The sequence below is a fragment of the Lepidochelys kempii genome, chromosome 22, assembly GCF_965140265.1.
Source record: "Lepidochelys kempii isolate rLepKem1 chromosome 22, rLepKem1.hap2, whole genome shotgun sequence".
NCBI lineage: Eukaryota > Metazoa > Chordata > Testudines > Cheloniidae > Lepidochelys > Lepidochelys kempii.
This window is the reverse complement of record NC_133277.1, coordinates 11,107,579-11,133,050: the sequence shown is the minus strand read 5'-3', so window position 1 is coordinate 11,133,050 and position 25,472 is coordinate 11,107,579. Positions and strand designations below refer to the sequence as shown.

Sequence of the window (25,472 nt, the reverse complement as noted above, 5' to 3'; positions counted from 1 at the left end):
ATCTGCTGCATGGATCCTTCCTGTGTCACAACATGAATTACCAATGGTGTGTGTTTACAAGGAATGTATAATAATTACTTGCTCAATTACAGTGGTTATAACGCATGGCTGGTCAGTAAGCATGGCCTGTTTCAGGACCACATGAGCCTCCTGCAGCAGAGGACTCATGAATGGGTTTGTTTTTAGTTTCTAATTATAATAGTGAAGGTAGTTTAGACAGGGGGAGAAATTAAGGCCCAATCCGGAGACGCGTTGTCTTCATTTGGAGCTGAGATCTCTTAGCTTTTACCCTCGGGATCAGGCCCTAATGTTAGGCATCTCAGCTCAGGGTATTTTCTCTTTTCCTTTATGTTATCAGTCTGCTTGCCACATCCTTGCTGAAAGGGATCCCTCACTTTAAGCCCCCTCTTGGACGGTTAGGATGGCCTCTTTTGGTTGAGGATTATAGGCACTGACAGTGCTGACACAGAAGAATAAAACCCAGAATGATTTAAAGCAATGGGGAGGGCTCGTCCTTCAAGATCAGGAATGTGCAGCTAATAGATTCCTTTCCTCTTATGGCACTGATCAGTTCTGGGCCTACCCTCGCAGGGGCTTCCAGCAAGTGGGAGTCATTCATGCTCCAATTGACTGTTTCATTTATTGAGTCTGCACTTTTAAATTATTTGTCTAAAAACTTGTTATAGCCATAAATAATAACAGTTGCAATTAGACCTTATGTAGCGTGTCTCCTCCCTGGAGCTCAAAATGCTTTGCAGAGGAGATTCAGGATCATCACGAACTTTTTACAAATGGGGCTGCGGCACGGGTGGTGAAGTGTCTTGACTAAGGTCAGCGAGAATACAGCTGGGAATGCAACCCAAGCCTCCTGCCCCCCAGTCCAGGGCACTACCCATTGGGCTATTCTGCCTTCCTGAGGGAGGGGCTATATTAAATGCAGTGTGGCCTAGAGGGTGAAGCAGCAGACAAGACTGCAGGAAACCTGGGCTCAATTCCTGCTACTGGCATGTGGGGTGACCTAGGGCAAATCACGTCTTGCCCCGTGCCTCAGTTTCCCCATTTGTAAAATAGACATAATGATAGTGACCTCCATCGTAAAGCACTTTGGGTATGTCTACACTGCAATAAAAACATCTGCAGCTGACCTGTGTCAGTTGGGCTACAGAGCTATAAAATTGCAGTGTTGATGTCTGGGCTTGGACTGGAGCCTGGGCTTTGGGCCCCTCCCTCCTCATAGGGTCCCCAAGCCTGGACGGTGACAGTGCAGTTCTCTAGCCCTGCTGCAGGTGTTTTATTGCAGCGTAGACATCCCCTTTCAGATCTAAAGCTTTCTATAAAAGCTAGGCATTATTTCTAATGCAATATAAATATTACATCATAATAATCAACATTTTCAGCTTTTCTCAGAAGCAAACTGGAGCCAGCGGAAAATGTGGAACATTCTTCTGAAGAGGTGAGTCACTGCATATTGTACTAGTTCGGCGCTTTTCAAGTAGAGCGCATTGTTGGGAGGTTGCAAAAGCACAGATCATTGCGAAGAAGTTCACATGAAAGGGGAACAAGCAGAGCCCCAGGGCCAGTGGCAGATGAAATAAGTCTGTGCGTGCCACCAAAATCTCCGAAGATCCAAGGGGCCCTGGTTTTCAGAAGTGCTCAGCACCAGCCACTCCAGTTGAAGTCAATGGGAGCTGCTGGCACTCAGCATCTCTGAAAAAGTCAGGCCCAAGAGTAATGGATCCAGCGTGACTGCAGAATGTAAACCATACGGGCAAAACACTCATGTACAGCTCCAAGAGAAGTTACAGTTGCAGGCCTGTACCATTCTTGGAGATGTTAACCCCAGTTGCTTAGTGTCACTTCCAGTTGAGGTCAGTTGTTCTCAGTGTTCCAGTGCTTTTGATTCATGTATGCGATTGTTTGGACTATAAATATCTGTCTAAGATTGTGAGCCCCATGTGGCACACAAGGACATGGTCTGTTATCTGTTCAGCTTGTGCTCAGCAAGCAATATATAAAATAAATCTGTACAATAAACCAATAGAATTAAGCAATATATAAAATAAATCTGTACAATAAACCAATAGAATTAACCACTTTCCACCTTATCCTGGCTGAGCCTAAGCAAGTTAGATTCCACGTCCCCATCTCTCTCAGATACTGGGGAAGAAACGATGCTTATGATTTAATTCATGTTTACATTACAGTAGCACCAAAGGGTGGCCAGAAGTGACCTGGAAGTCATGCCTTTCAGAGAACACAGACAGGAACATACCTGTGTCACATGCAATGATAATACAAACCCTCCATTCAGGGAACTGGACTGGAGTGGGGCATAATTTTCTGTCTACACCTCATGTCCAAACTCTCCACTCAGGAACTGATCTGAGGTGGGCTCAATTCCATATCTGTGGAGACCCTGAAAGGCCGTATTTGCCATTTTATAAAGATCCCTGACAGTGGTTCTTCCTCTCTGCCAGATCATCAATTAAACCAAAAGATGTCTGTACACCAGCAGCTAGCAAGGGAGACTGATGGCAAGCTCTTTTACAACAGCCAAACTCCACTCTCAGCAAAAGAAGTACATTAATTCCTTATGTTCCCAAAAGCTGGATGTTAATACTCCAGAGGCTCAACACACCAGGTGCTTTCGGTTGGGGAGAGATTTTCCATCCCACTGACATGATAGTGCTTGAGTCCAGAGAGGCAAGCATGTGCAGGGAATATTCTGGACTCAACCAGGGGGCCTAACACGGCCAAAACCACAAGAGGAGACATGCATGCTGAGTGAAAAGAGCCTCGGCATGCCCAAAGCATGTCTCATCACAATGAAGGAAGCCAGCAGCTATTGAATAGGCCTCTGCTGTCCATGTAAACCAAGTTTTACGGTACATATGGCTGGAGAATAGGAAGCAACTGAGAGGACTGATTGGGCTGGGTCGGGGAGGGAGTGGGCATGCAAAGGTTTTGTAAGGCATAAAGTGTTTGGCTGAAAAGATGATGGTGGTTATTATTATTATTATGATTATTATTTATTTGTCATGTGGCAGCACCCAGGAGCTCTAGTCAAGGACCAGGATCGCATTAGGTTCTGTACAGACACCAAACAAAAGAACGGTCCTTACCCCAAAGAGGCTACACTTGGCAAGTGGGGCCTCTTCATGGAAACAGGCTTTGAAGTAAGTGTAGCTTTTACAATCTTGTGTTGGGTGCAAAGCTTCATCTATCAGTGTTCAGAGGGGGACCCATATCACCCCCCACCCAATGGGCCAGCCCTAGGCATTAGACATGGGCTCCTAGGAAGAGAGGAGCAGACAGTGTTATGTTTTCTCCAGCGCTCAATGTGGGGAAACCCAATGGGAATCTCACACTAGCTGAATGAGTTTTCTGGTCTCAGCTCTCCAGTCTTCCATTGAAGTCTCAAGCAATGCACAATACACAAGCAAGAGCAGGGATTCGTCATAGGGCCTTAAGCACAAATGACTAGAAGCAAAGTAACAGGAGTTAAGCATCTAACCTGCTTAGGAGCTTTTGAAAACCCCGCTAGGCATCTCTCTGCTCCTGCAGGCACCTAAATACCTTGGAACATCTATTCCCAAGAACACAAGCCCCAACCTTTTTCTAAGCAGCGGCAGCAGGCTATCAGAGGGGGCACATCAGGCACCATGCCAGGAAGGCGATGAACCTCAACACTGTGCAGCCAAGGCAGGACTGGAGGCAGAAGCACCGTGATTCCCAGCCCTTTCGTAAGCACCCATTTTCATCTTCCACACAGGCAGCAGGTCACCTCTCTGTTCGGTCAGCAAAACCTGGTTAACTTCAGTGGAGTTGCAATAGTTCAACCGAAGGGAAAAAATAGCCCAATAGGAGCTTCTCTTTGTCAGGTCACTGCCATTGCACAGTGCTAAACAAGAGTGAATTCAAAGGATCCTCCTGGCTGGGAAACGCCGCGAGACTGTCTCTAAAAAATAAAAACCACCCCGCACTGGCATCCTCTGCTCCTAAGTGTCGATTTCAAAGCTTCCTCCTGGGTGTTCTGTACAACCCACTGTGATGACCCACTAGTTTCTGCTGCTCGCTTAAGATAGTCTTCACCGTATACCTTCCTAGGTCCTTTGTGATATGGTGTGTGTGTGGATTTTTATCATTGAACCAGTTTCCAGAGACAGAATCAGACCGCATGGGTAGGCAAACCTGAGCTGGCTTGGATCAAGCTAGCTTGCTAAAAATAGCAGTGTAGTAATAGTGGCATGGGGTAGCCACCCGGGTACATACCAGGGGTCCCAGGTGGGATGGTTCTGGGGTGGTAGCCTGTGCTGACATCCTGCCAATGCTGCTGTTGCTAGTCAGCTAGCTCGATCACAACTTAACTTGTGTATGCTTATACCTGCTGCAATGCATGTCCTGAGTCACTGCAGCACAGCCATACCCTTACAAAGGAAAAGGAGTACTTGTGGCACCTTAGAGACTAACCAATTTATTTGAGCATAAGCTTTCGTGAGCTTCAGCTCACTTCATCAGATGCATACTGTGGAAACTGCAGAAGACATTATATACACAGAGACCATGAATCAATACCTCTTCCCACTCCACTCTCCTGCTGGTAATAGCTTATCTAAAGTGATCACTCTCCTTACAATGTGTATGATAATCAAGTTGGGCCATTTCCAGCACAAATCCAGGTTTTCTCACCCTCTGCCCACCCCCCCCCCCCGCCCCACAAACTCACTCTCCTGCTGGTAATAGCCCATCCAAAGTGACCACTCTCTTTACAATGTGTATGATAATCAAGGTGGGCCATTTCCAGCACAAATCCAGGTTTTCTCACCCCCCCCCCTTTTTTTTTTTTCCAAAAACCACACACACAAACTCACTCTCCTGCTGGTAATAGCTTATCCAAAGTGACCACTCTCCTTACAATGTATATGAAAATCAAGGTGGGCCATTTCCAGCACAAATCCAGGTTTTCTCACCCCCCACCCCCATACACACACAAACTCACTCTCCTGCTGGTAATAGCTCATCCAAACTGACCACTCTCCTTACAATGTGTATGATAATCAAGGTGGGCCATTTCCAGCATAAATCCAAGTTTAACCAGAACGTCTGGGGGGTGGGGGGGTAGGAAAAAACAAGGGGAAATAGGCTACCTTGCATAATGACTTAGCCACTCCCAGTCTCTATTTAAGCCTAAATTAATAGTATCCAATTTGCAAATGAATTCCAATTCAGCAGTTTCTCGCTGGAGTCTGGATTTGAAGTTTTTTTGTTTTAAGATAGCGACCTTCATGTCTGTAATTGCGTGACCAGAGAGATTGAAGTGTTCTCCGACTGGTTTATGAATGTTATAATTCTTGACATCTGATTTGTATCCATTTATTCTTTTACGTAGAGACTGTCCAGTCTGATCAATGTACATGGCAGAGGGGCATTGCTGGCACATGATGGCATATATCACATTGGTGGATGTGCAGATGAACAAGCCTCTGATAGTGTGGCTGATGTTATTAGGCCCTGTGATGGTGTCCCCTGAATAGAAATGTGGGCACAGTTGGCAATGGGCTTTGTTGCAAGGATAGGTTCCTGGGTTAGTGGTTCTGTTGTGTGGTATGTGCTTTTTGGTGAGTATTTGCTTCAGGTTGGGGGGCTGTCTGTAGGCAAGGACTGGCCTGTCTCCCAAAATTTGTGAGAGTTTTGGGTCATCCTTCAGGATAGGTTGTAGATCCTTAATAATGCATTGGAGGGGTTTTAGTTGGGGGCTGAAGGTGACGGCTAGTGGCGTTCTGTTATTTTCTTTGTTAGGCCTGTCCTGTAGTAGGTGACTTCTGGGATCTCTTCTGGCTCTATCAATCTGTTTCTTCACTTCCGCAGGTGGGTACTGTAATTGTAAGAATGCTTGATAGAGATCTTGTAGGTGTTTGTCTCTGTCTGAGGGGTTGGAGCAAATGCGGTTGTATCGCAGAGCTTGGCTGTAGACGATGGATCGTGTGGTGTGGTCAGGGTGAAAGCTGGAGGCATGTAGGTAGGAATAGCGGTCAGTAGGTTTCCGGTATAGGGTGGTGTTTATGTGACCATTGTTTATTAGCACTGTAGTGTCCAGGAAGTGGATCTCTTGTGTGGACTGGACCAGGCTGAGGTTGATGGTGGGATGGAAATTGTTGAAATCATGGTGGAATTCCTCAAGGGCTTCTTTTCCATGGGTCCAGATGATGAAGATGTCATCAATATAGCGCAAGTAGAGTAGGGGCGTTGTTCTAAATCAGCCATAAAAATGTTGGCATACTGTGGGGCCATGCGGGTACCCATAGCAGTGCCGCTGATCTGAAGGTATACCCTTACAAAGGGTCCATCTTGGGGCAACTGTTCTGTGGTTGCTTCAGCTATGGAAAAGTCAAAAAGGGCTGGGAACAGTCCATTGCCTTTAGTTGCTCTAGGAAGGAGCTCTAATAGGGGAGACAGATGATATTGGCATCTTGAGTAATTTATTTAACAGGCCAGTTAAATGAATCCTTCCACATGCATGAATTATATCAGCTCCTCTCCCCAGTCATGTTTCCCTCCTAGTGGAGCCTTTAGAGAGAGAAGCTCTCCCCACTTGGATATACAAGAGAGAAGAATATGAATCCAGCTGAAATTTGCTTGAATTCAATTTAAAAAGCTGTACTGTTCTTGCTGATCTGTGGAGTTGTGGCGATCAAAGAGAGCATGCATTTGAAGGAGAACATTTTCAAAAACGTGACTAGCTTTTGGGGTCGGGGGAACTCAATTTTCAGGGCTGCAACTTAAGACATGTTAAAGGACCTGATTTTCCAAAAGCACTGAGCACCAGCCTTCTGGAAATCAACTTGTGTACCTGGAATCACTAGCTGCTTCTGAAAATCTTGGCCAAGTGTGAAGTTCACCTTACTATATGAGGTTTGGCAGCAGAAATTCAGCAGAGTGCCACGCTCCCGCAATCCCTCTGCTTTAGCAAAACCACCCCTGCAAACAAAGGCAGGAAGGGGAAAAGCTTAAACAGCTCAATCTGATTAGTTTATCATCAAAAAGAAGACTGAGAGGTAACTTGATTAGGGTGTATAAGTACCCTCACAGGAAGAAAATTCTCAAGGGCTCTTCAGCCTAGTAGAGAAAGTGAGAACAAGAACCATTTTTGTTTGTTTGTTTTTTTTAAACACAGTGAGAGTGATCAATCACTCCGACTAAACTACCAAATGGTGGATTTTCTGTGTCTTGATATCTTCAGATCAAGACTGGGTGTTAGTCTCTAAGGTGCCACAAGTACTCCTTTTCTTTCTGGAAGATATGCTTTAATCTGAAACCAGTTATGGGGCAGCTCAGCGAAATTCTATGGCCTCGGATATACAGGACATCAGATCCAGTGATCGCAGCCAGCCTGAAAATCCATCTCCCTGCCCCCTCAATGTCTTCGTGCTACTCTGTGGAGGCCCGCTGAACTCTGGCTGCAAGCCAGTTTCAGAACTCCTATGACTTTACCCACAAAGTGCCGGGGGCCTCCTCAGAGACAGACACACACTCAAAGTGGGTTACAATTAGATTTCTTGAGGTGGCTTTATCTGCTGAGAGCTAGTGGTGTAAAAGAGCCCTTGGTAGGGTCTGGAACTTGCCAGAAATTGGGAGCTTTGGCAAAAAAGTACACTTAAAAATTAGTTTAGCATTAGGGATATCTTTTTTGTTCCAGCCAGAACAAACCTCTTTCTTTGAAGTTAATGGGAGCTGAGTGTCCTTGGCACCTTCAAAAATCAGAACATTGCCCTATAGCCTTAAGGCTTTACAGGTTTTCCTATAAGGCCCTTACAGCCTTCTGTCTGTCTGTCCAGTCATTTACAACAGTGACTGTAGCAATATGGCCACTGACTGTCAGTCAAGCACTCCCTTGTGTCCAACAGTGCCTCAGCAGTACTTTGCCTCTGTTCCCTCCTCTCTTGAGGGCCCTTTTAAGAACTCACTCCATTCAACAAAAGTTCAAACAGTCCCCTCTTGGGTTCCAATTTACTGAGTGCTCCTGTGCATAGAGACCATCGAGGCCCCAAGCCCAGTTCAGTGACTCTGGTTTAATTAACCCAAAATAAATGTCACATATTCCTCATCGCAACAGGCCTTTACAGCCCCTCCCCTATTTGGGCAGGGATCTTTGCCAGGCCTTGCTGACTGGAGAGCTTTCTCCCACTCTCTTCTTCTTCAGCTTTCCCCATGTTGACCCTGCAGGAGCCTTCTTGCTCCCTGGAGCCTCTGCAAATATGCCTGCAGTCTCCTAGGCTTCCCCCATCCCTGCAGCTTCCTGCTCTTTTTATTTTGGGATCCTCCGATTCAATTCATGGCTCATCCTATAATCAGGTCTGGATTAACGCCAGGGTCTCCAGCCCCTGTGTAAGGCACCCTGTTACAATGACCATCAGCAGGGTATCTGAACATGTCCTTGTCCTGTTAAAACCATCATATGTGGGCTCCGTACATCTTAGTTCCCATTTTGTCTGTCAAGGTGATGAGAGATGAGTACTCACAAGGCTAGGCTTGAAGACCTTCTCCTGTTCCTAACTTATAAGCGCACAATGCATGCAGCCCCCATATCCTGTACTTGATATTAATGATTATTATTCCAGTATTGTTATTATTATTTGTGTTACTGTAGCACCGAGAAGCAGCGATGAGATGCGAGAAGCTGAAGAACCGGTTCCTTCAGTCGCTCCAGGTCTTCGGCGGCACGTCCTTCAGTCGCTCCGGGTCTTCGGCGGCACTAAAAGGCCTGCCACCAAAGTGCCGCCGAAGACCCGGAACCAGTGAGTGACATGCCGCCAAAGTGCCGCCGAAGACCCGGAGCAACTGAAGGACCCGCCGCCGAAGTGCCGCCGAAGGACCGCAGGGCCGCCGGGTGAGTAGAGCTCAGGCGGGACGGACAGGACGGCGGCCCAAGGGCTGGAGTTTGCCGAACCCATTTAACAACCGGTTCTAAACCAGCTGCAAAATTTAACAACCGGTTTGCATGAACCGGTGCGAACCGGCTCCAGCTCACCACTCCCTAGAAGCCCAGTCATGGAGCAGGATCCCATTGTTCTAGGCATTGTACAAACATAGAACAAAAAGACAGCCCCTATCTGAAAGAGCTTGCAGTCTAAATAATATTTCCATGTATTTCCATCTGGTGCCACAATCCACCAGTTTCTTCTGTTTAGATTTTGCTTGCTGCTCTTTCCCCCCTCTCCCTCCCGCCTTATCACTCAAAAAATGGGGAGGGGGGAAATCCAACAGTGATTCTGGGAAGAACTTGAAGTCACTACAGAAAAAAAGAGAAGCCTCCACTCCCTTTAGATGGCTTTGCTTACTAATGGGTGCGCATTCACAGCAATCCCGCAATGGAAGCAACATGCCCAGGGCATTACTAAATAGGAAAAAAATAAGTAATTAGAGGAAGTACTACTGTGCATTACAGGATCATTAGTTCCAAAGCAAGTGACCTCAGAGTCCTCAACCTTTCTCGCACGAGGTCATTGTGAATCTGAAATAACTAACAGCTGCACTATTATCACTTCTTCTATGGCTTTCCGTTCATTTACTTTGACACAATAATACCCTGCATTTTTGCAGCACCTTTTCTATGGTGATCTCAAAACATTTTTAAAACCATGATTTAAGCTGCACCAGATAAATGCATATTATTCTCATTTCACCGGTGGGAAGTTGAGGCATACAGAAGCTGAAGCCCACATTTGTAATAGTGTCCACTAGCTGAGACAGCTAGGGCCTGATCTAAAGCCCACTGAAGTCAGTGGAAGTCTCTCCATTGAGTTCAGTGGGCTTTGGATCAGCCTCTTGAGCTTCATTTTCAGAGGTGCTGGCCCTAGACGACTCATGATAGCCACCTGAAAATAGAGGCACTCAAAATTAGTGGGCACTTTTAAAAATTGAGGCCTAAATTACTTGTCACACAGTAAGTAGCAGAACAAGAAACAGAATCCAGACATCCCAACTCCCAGCCTACTGCTTTAACCATCAGAAAATCCACCCACTTCCCTAAAATTCCACTTTGGGAAAGAAATATGGAAAATAGCGGGCTGCACCGAATGCAGAATTATGTGAAATTGCTCACCACATTGTCTTGGAAAAATCCACATTGTGTTTCCAAACAAGAGTTTCGAACAACCAAAGTAGGGATGGGTTTTGCACCAAGGCTCAGTCCATACTGGAACAGGACTAGTCAGTTCCGTATAGATGTCCAGCCAGAATGTATGTGTTCAGTAAAGCTGTTAATTCTTCATATGAAATGCTGAAAGTCATAGGCTATTAATGCTGGGCTCTCAGGAGAGCAGCACCTCAAAACACCACCAGTGATGTGCACCTGTAATGAAAGCTAGGCTTGTTCCAGAAGGCACAGAAGCTGAGAAATCCAAGAAGAAAAAAAAAAGCAAAGACTTCAGTGCTGATGTCTGGCTAGATTTTGAAGGCCTTGGACCAATAATAATGCCAAAGCCACTGATCTGAAAGTGAATTTCTGAACTTTGATGACAAAAATATCTGCACTCCACTGCTTGTGCTTAATGTGCCAAATAATATCATCTTACATTTATATATAGCACCTTCCATTCCAGGGTGCTTTACAGAAGAATAGATTTGATCAGATAGACATAGATACTGAAATCACTTCACCTTCCTCTGGGGTGGAAAACAATGGCTGCTTCACAGCGCACAGCAGTCTAGGACCAAAACCAAAGTGAGGCATGCCACATTCATCTGTGGCAGGAATTTAGGTTAGTAGCAAGTAATAAGCAGAAGTGGAATTTGGCCAAGGCACTGGTGCTATTACTAACATTCTAAAACAAAAAGGAACTTTTTACCAGCTCTAGTGGCTGGTCTCATCTTGCCACAGAGCTGGTCCAAACTCCTAGGCAGTAGGAATACAGCCTGCTTCACTGTTGATCCCCAACCTCGGAGACGCAGTTCTGCTGGGAATTGGCCTGTGGTACTCTAAAGTCACAATTAATTAACGTGTCTGTCAAGTCAGGAAAGTGAAAACAGCTTTATGTTATGCAAAGATCTAATGCACCGAAGCTGAAGACAGGGTTTATAATTTGGACCTTGATTCTGCTCTCACTTGAACTGGTGTATATCAGGAATAGCGGTGGAATCACAGGAGGGAAATGGAGAATCTGGCCCTTTAAATCCAGAAATGCCTAAAGGCATGATTGGCCCAATGCTGCATTGTCATCATCTGACATTACAGGTCAGAAAATGATGAGACGGTTGCATTACCAGGCTGAAGTAAAACATCCTTCTCATTTTCCCCTGGGCAGGCCCCGATTAGTGGTGGCTCCTTCCACTCTGACCGCATGGTTCTTGGCCACTGAACCTGTTACTTGTGCTATCCACAATTTAATGAGTTGAACTGGGACACATTTGGGGTGCATCGTTGCCTGACACTGCCACTGGGGAGAGCAGCAGCTGCCTTCTGTTTCAAGGCTGCAAGGCGCAAGCCCTGAGGAATTATAATCACTAACACATGCATCAGTCATTCTTCTTTCTTTCTCTAGCTGTCCGTTATTGGGGAGGCTTATTAAATGATACAATGGCAAGTATCTCCTAAATTACAATTGGGCCAAATTCTCTGTTGGCATATCTCCATTAAGGTCAATGGCGTTTCCCCAGCAGAGACATTGGTCTCCTGTTCCCAGCATTCTCTTTCTAAACAATAATAGTTTTGCATTTCTGCAGCCCCTTTCATATAAGGTCTTTAAAGCACTTCAACATCCATTAAGCTTTGTGCAGCCTCTCTGAAGTGCATTCTATCCCACTTTTACATCTGGGGAAACAGGCACAGACAGGGAAAATGACTTGCCTCGTGTTACCAAACATATCAGTGCTAGAGTCAGGAACAGAACCCTTGATTCCTAGTGTTCTTCTGTTATTCAAAGATGCAATGGCTTTGACTCCAATTGCAATGGATTTACTCTGATGTAACTGAACTCAGAATCTGGCCTGGTACTTCCCTTTCTGCAGTGGTCTGATAAATGGTCCTTTGTTCAGAAAGCCTGATGTTGGAGAATCTGGCTCTGTTTCCCTCTTGTCCCTGGAATTGTGATTGGAAATAATTGGAAGTGTCACTGGAAGTAATCAGAAGTGACAGTCCCTGGGCTATGAGGCTTTTGCTTGAAGTCTAATGATTCCCCCGCCCTCAAAACAAAACCTAAATTTAAACAATGAAGTCACAAAGTGATTTGCCTTCAAGGTTGAAAACCCTGTGATTTTTTTTTCTGAAATGGAAAAAAAGAAGCCTGACTCTGTGTTTTAGTTTGATATGCCAAGCTCTGTCTGGTATATGGAAGATCCCTCCTGCCTTCCGTGGTTTCCTAGTGCTGTGCATTCCTGTGCTAACAGATAGAGTTCATTTCTATACTAAACATTTCCGTAGCTGCTGAAATTTTATGAAGGCTCATAGATATATCTATGAGCCTTGATAAAATTTTATACACACACACACACACACATATATATATATAGAGAGAGAGAGACTCTCTCTCTCTCTCTCTCTCTCTCTGTGTATCTCCTCGACAGGCTGAGCTGTGAGATCCAGCCAACACATATCTCATAAATATTCTGAATACAGGAAAACCACCTCCTGCTGATGCTTTTACTAAAGAGCAAATGGGGAAGGGAACCGAGTGGTTCTTATCATGATGATGATTTATATTATGTAGCGCCTGAAGGACCCAACCAAGATTGGGGCCCCATTGAACAGCATGTTGTACAGACACATTGTAAAAAAGAGAGTCCTGGCCCCAAAGAAGGTTCAGCCTTAATAGTCAAGAAAAGAGTACAGTGCACAAGCAGATGAGGAACTGAGACACTCTGTGAGTTGGCCAACGTCTGTAGGAGAGCTGGGAACTGAACCCGTATCTCCTGGTGTGCATTTTTTTTTTTTTAAATAAGGGCATCAGTCTTCCTCCCTTATTACAGATTGACCCAAAGAAGAAAGGTGTTACAGTGGGTAAAGCATCAGCTTCAAGTCCCCGTTTGACCACAGACTTCCAATAGTCCACTAGCGTGTCTATCAATCTATGCAGGGGAACACCCTCCCAGCTGCTACAGAAACAAACCCATATGTGTAATTCCCAGCTCCGGTGGACATACTTGTGCTAGCTGTCATCAAGCTAACATGCTAAGATAGTATTGTCGCTGTAATGGCACAGGCTAGCAGCTCCCAGTATATGCCCTCAGGGTTCAGGTGTGTTTGTAGTTGAGGTAGCAAGTACAATACTGCGGTTATACTCCTATTTTTAGCACACCAGTTCAGCAAGAGTATGTCCAGATATGGGAATCACAGCCCTGGCTCATAGTGTAGCCACAATCTCTCTGTGCCTCAGTTCCCCATCTATAAAATGAGAATAATAGCACTCCCCTACCTCCCAGGGGGGTTGTGAGGGTAAATACAGGCAGACTGTGAGGTGCTCAGAGATGACAGTAAAGGGAGCATTATAAGTACTCTACGTGCAATGTTTAGACAGTCCCTGCCCAAATGTGGAACAAAACAATAAAGGGAACAAAGATATGGAGCCGCAAATTAATTTTCTTGGGGGCATTCTCTTAATAAAACTATACTGTGTCATTCATGCAGTCAGAACAGTATCTATTGGCAGTGTGTCCATGTTATAAACCCCACCATCATTTTTTATACTAATTGTTGAGTAATTTTAGCAGGAAGCAAGGGCCAAATCAGACTTCTCCTGTTCCCCTTTGAAGTCATCCCTCCAGTAAGAGTTAATTCACATCAGTATGAAAAGCTTTTCTGCCTATTGTAATGATTCCCATGCATTTATTCGTTGGCCTTTACCAATTCAGCTATGTGCAGCTGGGTATGTTTCAGGAAGTATTAGAACAGGACACAGCAGTGGTTGAAGCAGAAGATTGGGAGTCAGGACTTTTGGGTTCTACATTCTCAGCTGTTCCACTCAGTCACTGTGTGGTCTTGGGCAATGGTTTGTGCCACACCTTAGTCCTCTCTAAAATAGGGCTAATAACACTTCTTCACCCCACAGAGAACTGTGAGGCAACACTAATTAGCTTGTAAAAGTCCTCTTAGTTCCTTATTATGAAAGATCTATAGGAGTGGAAAGTAGCAGTAGTTTGGCACTGCAGTTAGAATAAAACCCATCCTCTCCTCCTCATTATTCTCTTTTAACTGGGCCCACCTTTCAGTTTCAAGAGGGCAGCCTCCTTCTGCAGATGCAGCTTGCCTGCCCATAAAATTTGCAGTGACCTTTTTCCACAGACAAACTACAGGCTCAGATCTGAGTTCCTGCCTCTCTCCCTAGTCAATTGCGGGGACAAATCGGCTGCAACCACACACACTCTGATTTGTGCCCAAAATTCATTTTGTAGGCACAAAAAAAGGGGGATAATCTACATATGAGAAAAAGGAAGCCAGGCTGGAAATGCACCCATTAATGTGCAATGATCTTGGCAGGAGAAGGATTCTGGCATACACAAACGAAGCCCTTGCCCTTGCCCTTTAAGACAGGTGATGAGCTAGAAGAACATTTGCCTTCCAGAAACAACCCAGCCCTTTCCTGGAAGGTGCAGATGAGGCTTTCAGAAGAGAACTTGTTTGATACCCTATCCAGTCATCATATTTACCATCTGCAATATACTTTCTAAACATTAATCCATCTGTAAGGGAGAACCCCCCAACCTCATTTTACATATTGGAAAACTGAAGCTCAGTGAGGCTAAGTGCTTACAAAAACCTTGAGAAGGGTTTGGCTGCTAGCATTTTGAGACCACTTCCTGTCATGCTGACCAATACTGTCTCATTGTTTACTTGTCTTCCCCCCACCTGTCTGTCTCAATCCGTCCGTTATTTTTTGTTTTATACTTAAATTGTAAGCTGTTCCTGTTTGTAAGCAGGAAGCATTTTTTGTCCAGTGTTTGTACAGAACCTAGCACAATGGGATCCTGGTCCATGACTGAGGCTCTCAGGTGTTACAATAATACAAATAATAAGTGGCTTTCCCAGGAAGAGTCAGCATCCAAACCAGCATTAAAACTCCTGTCTTGGAGTCTTGTGCTCTTACCACTAGAGCGCCGCTCGGTCACAGCTACCATTCCAGCCAGTACTGTTAGGGAGGGTAGGTATAAAAGGGAGGAGATGATAGCCAGGGTAAATGAGAGAAATAATACACTGTGTTCTCCTTTTTTCTGCTAATTCCCATTCCCATTGCTGGCAAGAAGCCCTTAGGGGACACTTTTAATCTATACCTTTGCCATTATTCATGCTTCATGATGTTACCTTTCCTGATCCCCCTCCCTTTGAGTCTTCCAAGTATGTATTCATAACCGTGTGCGGGGAGGGTCCCAGAGCCCTAGCCCCATAAGCCCGACTGAGCCTGAACTACTAAACCACAGTTTTGCGGCCCAAGTCAGCTGGCACAGGCCAGCCACTGGTGTCTAATTGCCGTGCAGACATACCCCTAGTGACCTGACTTCACCCAAGCCTCTTTGCTGAGACACTTTTGGAAACTAACAATTTTCTAAAAACGGACGAAGAACCCGTCTGAAAAAGACCCATTCATCTTTGAGATAGGACGGGCGCCAAGTTTACACTGCAGCCGGAATGCCTCTGCTTTGTAACACACGTGCCAGCACACTCAAAACACACGGGGAGCCGCACACATAATACACACGCAGTCACATGTGCAGAAGTTCACACACGCGTCCATCAGTCATTCCTGCTTGCATGCAGAGGATATAGCAATGGCCACCATCTTGGCTGACACACTGTGGATTGAATCACAGACCTCCAGAACTGAGAGCATTAACGGCTGCAGCTTGAACTACAAGGCCTCTGCCAGTGCTGTAACAGATGCCTTTCCTCCAGGGATCAAGCACAGAGGCAGAACCTGAGCATGAGCGTGCACACACAAACACACACACACACACACACACACACTCTTGCAAGAAATACATTGGGGCCAATCCTGCAGTCCTTACTCATGCATAATTCCAGTTAACTTTAACATCCTGTCCCTCCCACACACACTGAAAGCTTTATCAGGGTGCTTGTTTACATTCTTTCCCCAGGCAATTCCTGAAGATTCAAACATCCCCAAATTCCCAGCCTATCTGTCCTCCTTGTAAAACCCCTGTATTTGCCAGGAGGGATGCAGAGGTATTTGTTGCAATCATGAGGATAAACAGAAAGAGCTCTCCTTCCTTAGGAGCCAGTTGTGCAAGGATGAACATTTCTGGGAAGTTGTGCTGCAATTTCACAAGGCTTCTTTCTAAACAGTGCCAACACCCCATAAACAGATGACAGATTACACAAAGGAGACATGAAAGCAAGGGCCTGTGTGGGGTGATGGAAAAATCCCAGTTGTTTTTCCATGGACAATTTAGAAAAGTTTTCTTTTCTTTTCCTGTGATTTTTTACCTCTAGTAAAAATCCTTTGGCATTCCAGTTTGTGCTCCTTTTCCAGTGGCAACATGGGGAGGGGGAAAAAAAAGGGGGTGAAAGACAATTTTTTAAAATATTTCTTTTTGTTGAAAATTTGAAAAATTTCATATGAAACAAAAAATTTCACTTAGAATACAAAGGCCATTTTCTGTAAAAATATATATAAACGGAGACTTTTGGACCAGTTCTACTCTATTTCAGACCAGTTATAAAAGGTCCTGTGGTGCCTTTCACAAGGAGTGTTAACACTGATGTCTAACCAGATTTCAACTCTCTTAATTACATCAGCCACTTTGAATTGCTCCCGCAGTTTCAAATGGATAGGTTGCTTTTCTTCACTTACTTTCCTGATCTTCACACGCACCACTGTGTACTGTTAAATAGCTTCCATGCCTCACCCTAGATGTAAACGCACATCATTGGTGGATGGAACAGTTGGTATATGTTTTCTTGTTTCCTTTAGGTTCTTTCCCATGACATAAATGTATATCTGTGGCTACTTCAGATTCATTCTTCTTCTTATTGTGCTAGTGCTTAGCAGCCCCTGTCATGGGCCAGCATCCTATTGCACTAGGCATTGAACAAACAGAATAAAAAGATAGCCCCTGCCTCAAAGAGCTTACCATCTAAGTAGAAAACAAGAGACAACAGGTTTCAGAGTAGCAGCCGTGTTAGTCTGTATCCGTAAAAAGAAAAGGAGTACTTGTGGCACCTTAGAGACTAGCAAATTTATGTGAGCATAAACTCAATTTGTGTAGCTCACGAAAGCTTATGCTCAAATAAATTTGTTAGTCTGTAAGGTGCCACAAGTCCTCCTTTTCTTTTTCTGAAGAGACAACAGGTAGATAAAGACAGACAGATGGGGATGCACGAGGAAAGTGTGTCAACAGTGCTAATGCTTACCAATTATAACTTTTCAAAGGAACTCAATAAATGGAATATTCATAGCACCATGATGTTATCCAAAGATTTTCGTCAGTTAACTAATGAACTGGCAGATTAATAGCAAAGCAAACAAAAAAAACCTTTTTAATGAGCGTCCAGCAGTCAGGTCTATTTAAGATCACATGATTTTACATTTCTATAGCACCTTTCATCCAGAAGGATCCCAAAGCATTTTACAATACGTATACGGATAGAAGATGCATAACTTCCCCATCACATAGTGCAGGAGTAGGCTGGGGTGAAACACATCAGCATAACAATCTGGGAGACAGAGAGAATATTTTATCCTGTTGAAACTTCTGGAGAAAATTGTTGGTAGGAAGACTGCAAGTACTCAGCTGGAATTTGATAGTAACAACACTATAGCCTTGTGAGAAGTTTTATGGAATCTTTAACAATAGATAATGACAACTCTAGTTTTATGTTCTCTCTGAAAGATGGTGTCCTCAGGAACACAGCATGCCAGACCACCCTGCTGGTTCAGTACTGTCTCTGACACCACTTTCTCTAGCGCTGGGCTTTCCTTCACAGATCTTTCTCTAGCGCTAGGCTTTCCTTCGCAGATCTCCCATCCAAATCCTGACCTAGCCTAGTTTATGAGATCTTCTCACTCACAGCCTGGTGTGGTGTAGCTTCAGGCCTGTGCTGTTGGATATTGAACAAATCCTAATTTATCAAACATGCAAATATCACAGACTTTGATTCTAAAGAAAGAAAGATATGTCAGCAAATAAGATAAACTGAAGAGTTTATTTTTTAAGAAGAACTGATGACCCTGCCATGTAGCGCACATATATTGCAATGATGGGAGCATTAGCAGTGTCTGAGATGAAGAGATTAAATAGATCTAAAGCACAGACCAAGACTATTCCCCATTCTGATTAGTTTGGAGGTAATAAGCCAGATCCAGAGCTGGTGTATGCTAGCATAGTTTCGCTTAAATCATAGGGGCTATGCTAATTTACACCATCTGAGCATTTGGCACAGTATGAGAAAAGGAGATGACAGAGTCAGCTCAGAGTTTGGGAGTTACCCTTCCCTCTCTGTTAATTCATGTACAACTCTTCCCTGTGCCCATTAACACCAATAACAACTTCCCCCACTAGGAGCAGGATGTATAGCCTTTATGACAGACCCCTGATCTGCTTTAGTGTGATCAGGCATGCAGTTCCTAAATGCATCAGAGAAGCCTCCATTTTATGCCAGAAGATGCATCCTGGAACTCTGGTGAGTATATAAGAAACTGCACATCCTCTGTCAGACCTGCCCACTCCATTCTGGGACAGCTGTGATCATGCCACCTGGCCCTAGAGGGATTTTCACCATAACCTTTTTCCATACAGCGAGACTACAGGAGTCTTGGAGTTTGATTCACTAACTGTGGACCCTTGGGACAACACTGAAATACTTCCTTGATATCAGAGAGTCAGTGGACAGAGCTCAACACAGTGCTATGAAATCAGACCAGACGCCAGAAAAACACCTCTTTATTACACATAGTCAGGTGGTGTCACATGTTGCCTCTAGAGACTGAAGTGCGATCTAATATGTCCCAGCCCTGTGCTCCTGCCAGGAGTTCCAGAGTGTTAACTAGATATTTTTCTTCCCAAAAACATTTCTAGGGGGGTTTGTCCATTTTTTTCAAGTTTTCATCAAAAACTCATTTTAAATAGAGATATTTGGGGGATTGTTTGCAGAAAACAGACCAAACACCCATGCACATTTTAGGAGTTTTCAACAAAAACACACACAAAAATTAAGATTTTTTTTCACAAAACTCTTTATTTTTCATAGGAGGCAGGCTGGGGAGGAATTCTTGACCCGCCTTAGTTTTAACTTTTCTTTGTCAAGGATTCTCTGCATTACCTTGGTTGAGTTACTTACCCACCGGGTGCTTCCCTATCTGTAAAATGGGGATAACAATACTTACTGAGAGTGTTGTGGGGATTAATTAGCACTTGTAAAGAGCTTTGAAGATGCTAAGTGATAGTGAGTATTTGGAAGTCAGAGTCAAGATTATGATAAAGATGAATCACATTTCATGCTTTAGAAGGTGTTTATGGAGAATGTATAATGTAGTGTAGTCACCCTGTAGTCCCTTCCATGTCTGCTTAATTCACGCCAGGTCTTGGGGAGAACCTGTGTGGCACCTTGAAGCAACACTAACTGTATCAGTTTATCAGGGAGCCAGAGAGACCCACAGGGTCTGTCCATGTCCAGCAGCCAAATAAAAAGTCCCCTTAAAATTCATTACAACCTAATCCTGTCTCTCTCACCTCCAACATCCCCCCAAAAGATAGTACATACAGCAGTTGCTCTCAGGCTGTGACCCAAGCAGAGAGCAGACTAGTCACATGGCGCTGGCTCTTCTTTGCCTCCAGCTGGTCAGTCACATTAAAAGAAGCTATGAATACTTCCCCCAGATTAATTTTCCATGTAATAAATTGCTAAAGTTCCGACAGGGAGGTTATCTCCACTGTGCAGATCTATGAGGCAGTTTATCTACTGATTTGTAAGTATTCTTGCCATACAACAATGCAGCAGCACTTAGGACATTAGGGTGGGTTTCACATCTCTCTGAAGCATCATGTCTCAGCCACTGTAAGAGGCAGGATGCTAGACTAGATGGATGAATGATCTGATCTGGTCGGGCAAATCTTATACTCTTTTGGGTCTAGAACCCACCTATCTCTGAAGCTAGACACAGCCAGTGTGGTTGCCAACATCTGTTATGTCTCTAGTATGGAGCACCTGGGAATATTTTCTAGCTTTGTGATTCACGAAACCTTTCCCAAGATAAAGGGGCCAAATTTAGCTCTAGTGTAAGTTAAGGTAGTTGCAGCCACTTACACCAGGCCTGAATTTGACCCAAAATGTCTAAAAATTGCATGTACTAATGCACATTTTTACAAGGAATTTCTTTTGAATGGGAATATTTTTCAATGGGATGACAGTTCTGGAACTGGTTGGAAAATGGAAGACAATTTTTGCAGAAAGACTTCCCCTTTACCCTCTTTTTCCACTGAAATTTCATTTTGGCTGAATTTTTCCATTCACCTCTAGTGAAATGTTGCCACCATGTTCCCTTCAGTTGGGTACATTGAAGGTCCTCATTCTGTTTTTATTCATACTATTGTAAATCCAAAGTAAGTCTTCTGCAGTCAACATAATTATACCAATGTGAAACTGATATGATTTTTTTTCATGTGAAAAATTAACAAAAAAACCATTTTCGTCTTCCTCAAATTTTCTACAATTGGGTGAGGGGGTAGGGGGCTTTTCACTGAAAAAACCCAAAAATCTCAAAACTGAATTTTTTCACTTTTGGCACCAAAAAATTCAGTCATTTAAGCAAAATGTTTTGGTTTTATTGAAAATATTTGCTTAACTGGATGATTGTTTTCAGCTTTTAGTTGCCAAAGAGGTGAAAAAAAATTACAGTGTTCAGGTTTTTGAGAAAAGTCATCAAAAATGGACATTTCCCACAGACATTTACATTTTGATCCAAAGGCCATTTTTGTTGACAACACAATTTGAAAGCAAACTTTCAACCAGCTCTCGTGTGATTAAGATTGGAATCCGATGCCTCCAGAGCTAGAAACACGTCACATTTTTGTCCCACTTCTCTTTTTGCTCTTCCCTCCACCCACTCTCTGATTCATGCCTTTCGCTCATGCTCTGCCCCATACTTGGAAAAGTCTCTTACTCTTCTCTTTTAAGAGCACAACCTCCCTTCTTTAAATCTCCCTTCTTCCAAGAGTCATTTGCTCCTGTTTCTCACCATTGACTCCCCTCCCATCTTTACCCGAACTGCTGGTTTATCTCCATTAGCCTGTTTTGGGGCAGGGACCATCCCTCATCCTGTCCGTAAAGCACAGCACATCTTGGCAGTGCTATAGACACTTTTAATAATAACGGAAAACCAAGCTGTGCTTCTCTTCCCCTCAACTATACTCCTCCCAGCCCTTGCTTGTGTCTTTCAAATGCTATCCCCAGCTATTCCCTTTGCTTTAACAGTGAGAAGAGAAGTGGGCTGTTGGAGCTTCAAAAACATAGTTACAAGTGGATTGCTTTCGGCTAGCGAATGAGGTTCTCCAGCCTCCCTGTATCTCACCCCGATGTCTGGATCACAAGAAGAGGAGCCAGGGTCCCTTCTTATTTTTCTCTGAAGCATATTATTAGTGAATAAGGGGCTGGACTTACAGTTCCTGAAGACTGAATTTCTCTATTTATCTACAGAGCAGGTACAGTGGGGGCAGAAGAGACAAAGGACAAAAGAGGTGCAGGGCAATTTTGTGGCTGAGATGAGAGGACTAGGAGAACTGGGTTCTATTCCCACCTCTGCTATGATCATGAGGAAGTCTCTTAACTTACCCCTCTTCCAGAATGGGGGTAACAATACTTCCAAGATTCACAAAGGGATGGTAAGACTTCATTCATTCATGATTATTTAAACTATAAGCTCTTTAGGGCAGGGACCATCTTTCACTATAGGTAGAGCCCTTCAAATCTGTGGATATCCACACACTGACCATGTTTGCGGATTGGATGCAGATGCAAATGTTGTATGTATCTATAGTTAGAGCCCTGCACGGATACAGCACCTAGCACAATGGGGCCTCTAGAAACTATTAGAATGCAAATAAGCATTAGTTATTTGGGACTCTTGGATAAGGGTTGCGACAGCAATGCGAAGTATAAATGTAGCTAAGGCTGAATTCTGTCTTCCTGTCCGTCCAACATGTGTAGCCACCTTAATAAGACTCAGTGATTAAAGTGGGGGGAAATTACTGCCCCCCTTCCGCCCACTGGCTGGGGCAAGCAGTGCTCTGCACAATTCCCCCTCCTCCTCAGCTAGTGCACTGTCTTCCTCTGCTACTTGAATTAACTTTAACCACTGATAAAACTAGGCTAGGTAGTGCAAATATGGTAGTGGTTCTATGGCAGACCCAGTACTGACCCTTTTCAGAGGAGCCTGGCTGTTAGCACATGGCCTTCCAAAGGCACTGGGGTAAAGACTATCAGAGTCTCTCGAACACCCTCAGCATGTGGAGACAGAAGGGCTGAGGCTAATGTGCAGAAGGGACAAGCTCCTACTCGCACTTCTGCTGCAGACTTCGCAGCGTCTCTGAGCTGCCTCCAGCAGTCTCTGGCACTCCAACCCACGTCCCCGCCGAGGAAACCTTACACTCGAGTGACGAAAACCTTTGTTCGCAATTAATGTATGTAACAACTGATGGAGCAGGGGAAAATGAATGGAACACATGAATTGGGATTATTACTCAGCCAGCTCTACTGATGGTCGCACGTCTCTTGGAGCCCTATCTAGAATGCTGACTAGTCTCTGTTTTTCAGACCTATGAGCCTCAGCAGACAAGACCTTCCATTCCAGCATCTTCATCTTCCCATCTCAAGCCATTGTGGTGGCTCTCTGACCTGCCCCTCAGAGTCTGTGGTACCCCCGTGCTCCCCAGAGAGGAGGAGACCTTGCCCTCACACCCAACCTCAGTCTGCTGGCGGGGATCCAGCCATCACAGCCCATGTGCGGCCCTGACACAAGATTTCTCGCTGAACTGTCTGCTTGTCAGTGCAATCTAGTGAGTGGAATGGAGGCAGAGGCTCACTCATTGCACTGTGGAGCCTCTGGAGACAGGGTCTGCTTCAGAGCCTGTCGCTCAGGCGAGGTCCCTCAAATACCACAGGGCTGCAAATCCCTTACTCCAGAGGTCGTCTTTTAATAAAACATCCCTCCTTCCAGTCTCTCTGCCTTTCTTACCCCTTTCTCCTCCATTCATTCTTTCACTCATCTTCCCTTCCTGTCCTCTGCCTCCCTCTTTCTTTTCACTCCTTCTCATACTTCCACTCCTCTCTCCCCCCAGTTTCTCTTTTACCCCTCATTCCTTTCCATCCTTCAGTCTCCCCCCTTCTCTTCTCCCTCTCTCCATCCCATATTGCTTTGTCTCACTTCCCCCTTCTCTTCGTCGCCTTTCTCTACCTTCCTCTCCTCCTCCCTTTCCCCATCTCTCTCCCCCACCTCCCTTCCACTTGCACTTTAACGCATCTGTTTCTAATCTGAGCTGTCTGCAGCATCTACTGGAAACAATAAGCTCTTTTTATTTTTTTAACCTGAAATTAAAATTCCTGGATGAAACAAAATAAAGTTAAACAAATTTGACACCATCCCTCGAACAAAGACACTTTCTTCACCTTTGTTTTGTCAAGAAGAGTCAAACCCCTAAATAGTTCATGGCTTAGAACTGCTGCACCTTTTAAAAACAAAAATAACTCCACTATAATGACTGGGTTTCATTGAAACATACAAAAGCAAAATCAGGTTTAAAAATTCTCCCATTCCCAAACCTGGTAATAATTAAAACAAGAACAAAAAAAAAAAAAAAACCTCCAACAACAAAATTAAGCCAGTCAGTCTCTAAACTCAGACTTTGCTACAAGTTTTTTTCTTTGCAAGAGCTTCTCCTTTGCTAGTCCCTGTGGCATTTTCTGTTGCCCAGAGAAAGCAAATGTAAGTTTCATTTCCATAAAAAAGCCCCACTCACCTAAAAAGAGGATGGAAAGTGCAGACATTCCGTCTCCAGGAGAGAGAGAGAGACTTTTCCTCCCTTTTTCTTCCTTTCTCCCAGGAATGGTAGGCAGACCTGCACAGAATTCAAAGGAACGCCTCTGGAATGCACTGAATGTAATTGCATCCATGTGCCAGAAAAATAGCCAACTTTGCTCTTTCTTGCCTTCTGTTATTCATCCCCTTTCCAGTTTCCATCCAGATTTAATAGCAGATTTTAGATCTCTCTGCCTGCTAATTCAGGGCCTTGAGTTTCTGGAAGAGAAAAGATAGAGGCAGTGCAGCAGGGAGACACATCTATGGCTGTATGGAACAATTTTGCATGTCTGAAAAGAAAAGGAGAGAAGAGGAGAAAAAAATACACTGTGCACAATGTTAACCACATGGCTGCCTCCCAGGACAGCCCCTCCCTACCATCAGCTGGGATTAGCATTGAAGGCCAGTCATGTGGGTGAGACGTACTGCTGGCAATAATGCAGCTCTACCTTCTGAGGGGAAACAATCAGACTTCTCTGGTGTCAAAATAGTTACGTTTGGAGACAGTCAACATTCAGCCTGGAAAAATTAGGTACTCGTTGCTCAAGGGCCAGAGACAAAGTCTCCCTTGGAAAAAATACATGCACTAGATAAATAGACAGACATTCACATACATACAAGTGTCATTGTCAGCAGAGAAGCTGCAGAATTCACATTTACATCCCCACTCAGGGGCATTCCCAGGGTGGTGGTGGTGTTGTTTTTTTCCCCCTTTGAAAGCACAGTATTAGTTTCCTAAGGAGAAAAAAAAACCAAGCAGAACAACTGAAGAAAAATTGATTGATTTTGTGAGTTCCCTCCTTGCTTGATTGCCACAGAGAGCAAACAGGAGAGGCTGTTAGGGCCTGATCCTGCAGATAGAGCTGCAGGGGCTTGCATGGAGCTCCACTGATTTAAACAGGGCTCCATATGGGGTGCAAGATGCTGCCCATGTGAACCTCTTTGCAGGAGCTGGCCATTAGCTGACAGGGAGAGGGACAAATAGAAGACAACCAGATATTGTAATGATGAAGGCCACAGAATGTATGTCCCTAGATCTTTATAAAGTCAGTCATCACTACGGCAATTGAGCATCTAGACAAACAGATGTTTTTTCCCCCTTGTTCTGATACCTAGATTTAAATTACTGTCTCGGTGGGGTCACAGCACTGCCAGTTGAAGCCCTGTTGATCCTACCACCAGTTTTTCCATTCCTGTAGTAAGATTGCACCTCAGCAGCAGCTGGAAACAGCCAGTGAAGGAGAATTTCATAGTAAATACCCCATCATTGTCCTCCACACCAGTATGCAGTCTCCACTGATCTGATCGAATGAGAACATATCCATAGGTTGAAATCAGTCAGTTAGTCCCTTCATACAATAATGCTTGGCTCTTGCATGCACATTACCTGTCCTACAGTGATCTCACTGCATGTCAGGTGTGCTCAGCCCTGCACAGGAAGCAACTAGCACATAA

General features: G+C 44.4%; 1 protein-coding gene across 1 annotated transcript in view; it reads right to left on the bottom strand.

Annotated features, from left to right (window-relative positions):
• CLMP (CXADR like membrane protein) overlaps positions 1-24,082 on the bottom strand; it is a 72,383-nt gene extending 48,301 nt beyond the window's left edge. The window contains exon 1 of the mRNA XM_073321034.1: positions 23,959-24,082. Within this exon, the coding sequence (XP_073177135.1) occupies positions 23,959-23,986 (28 nt within the window). The 5' untranslated portion in view covers positions 23,987-24,082. The remainder of the gene's footprint in view (positions 1-23,958) is intronic.
• Between the last annotated feature and the right edge of the window lie 1,390 nt (positions 24,083-25,472).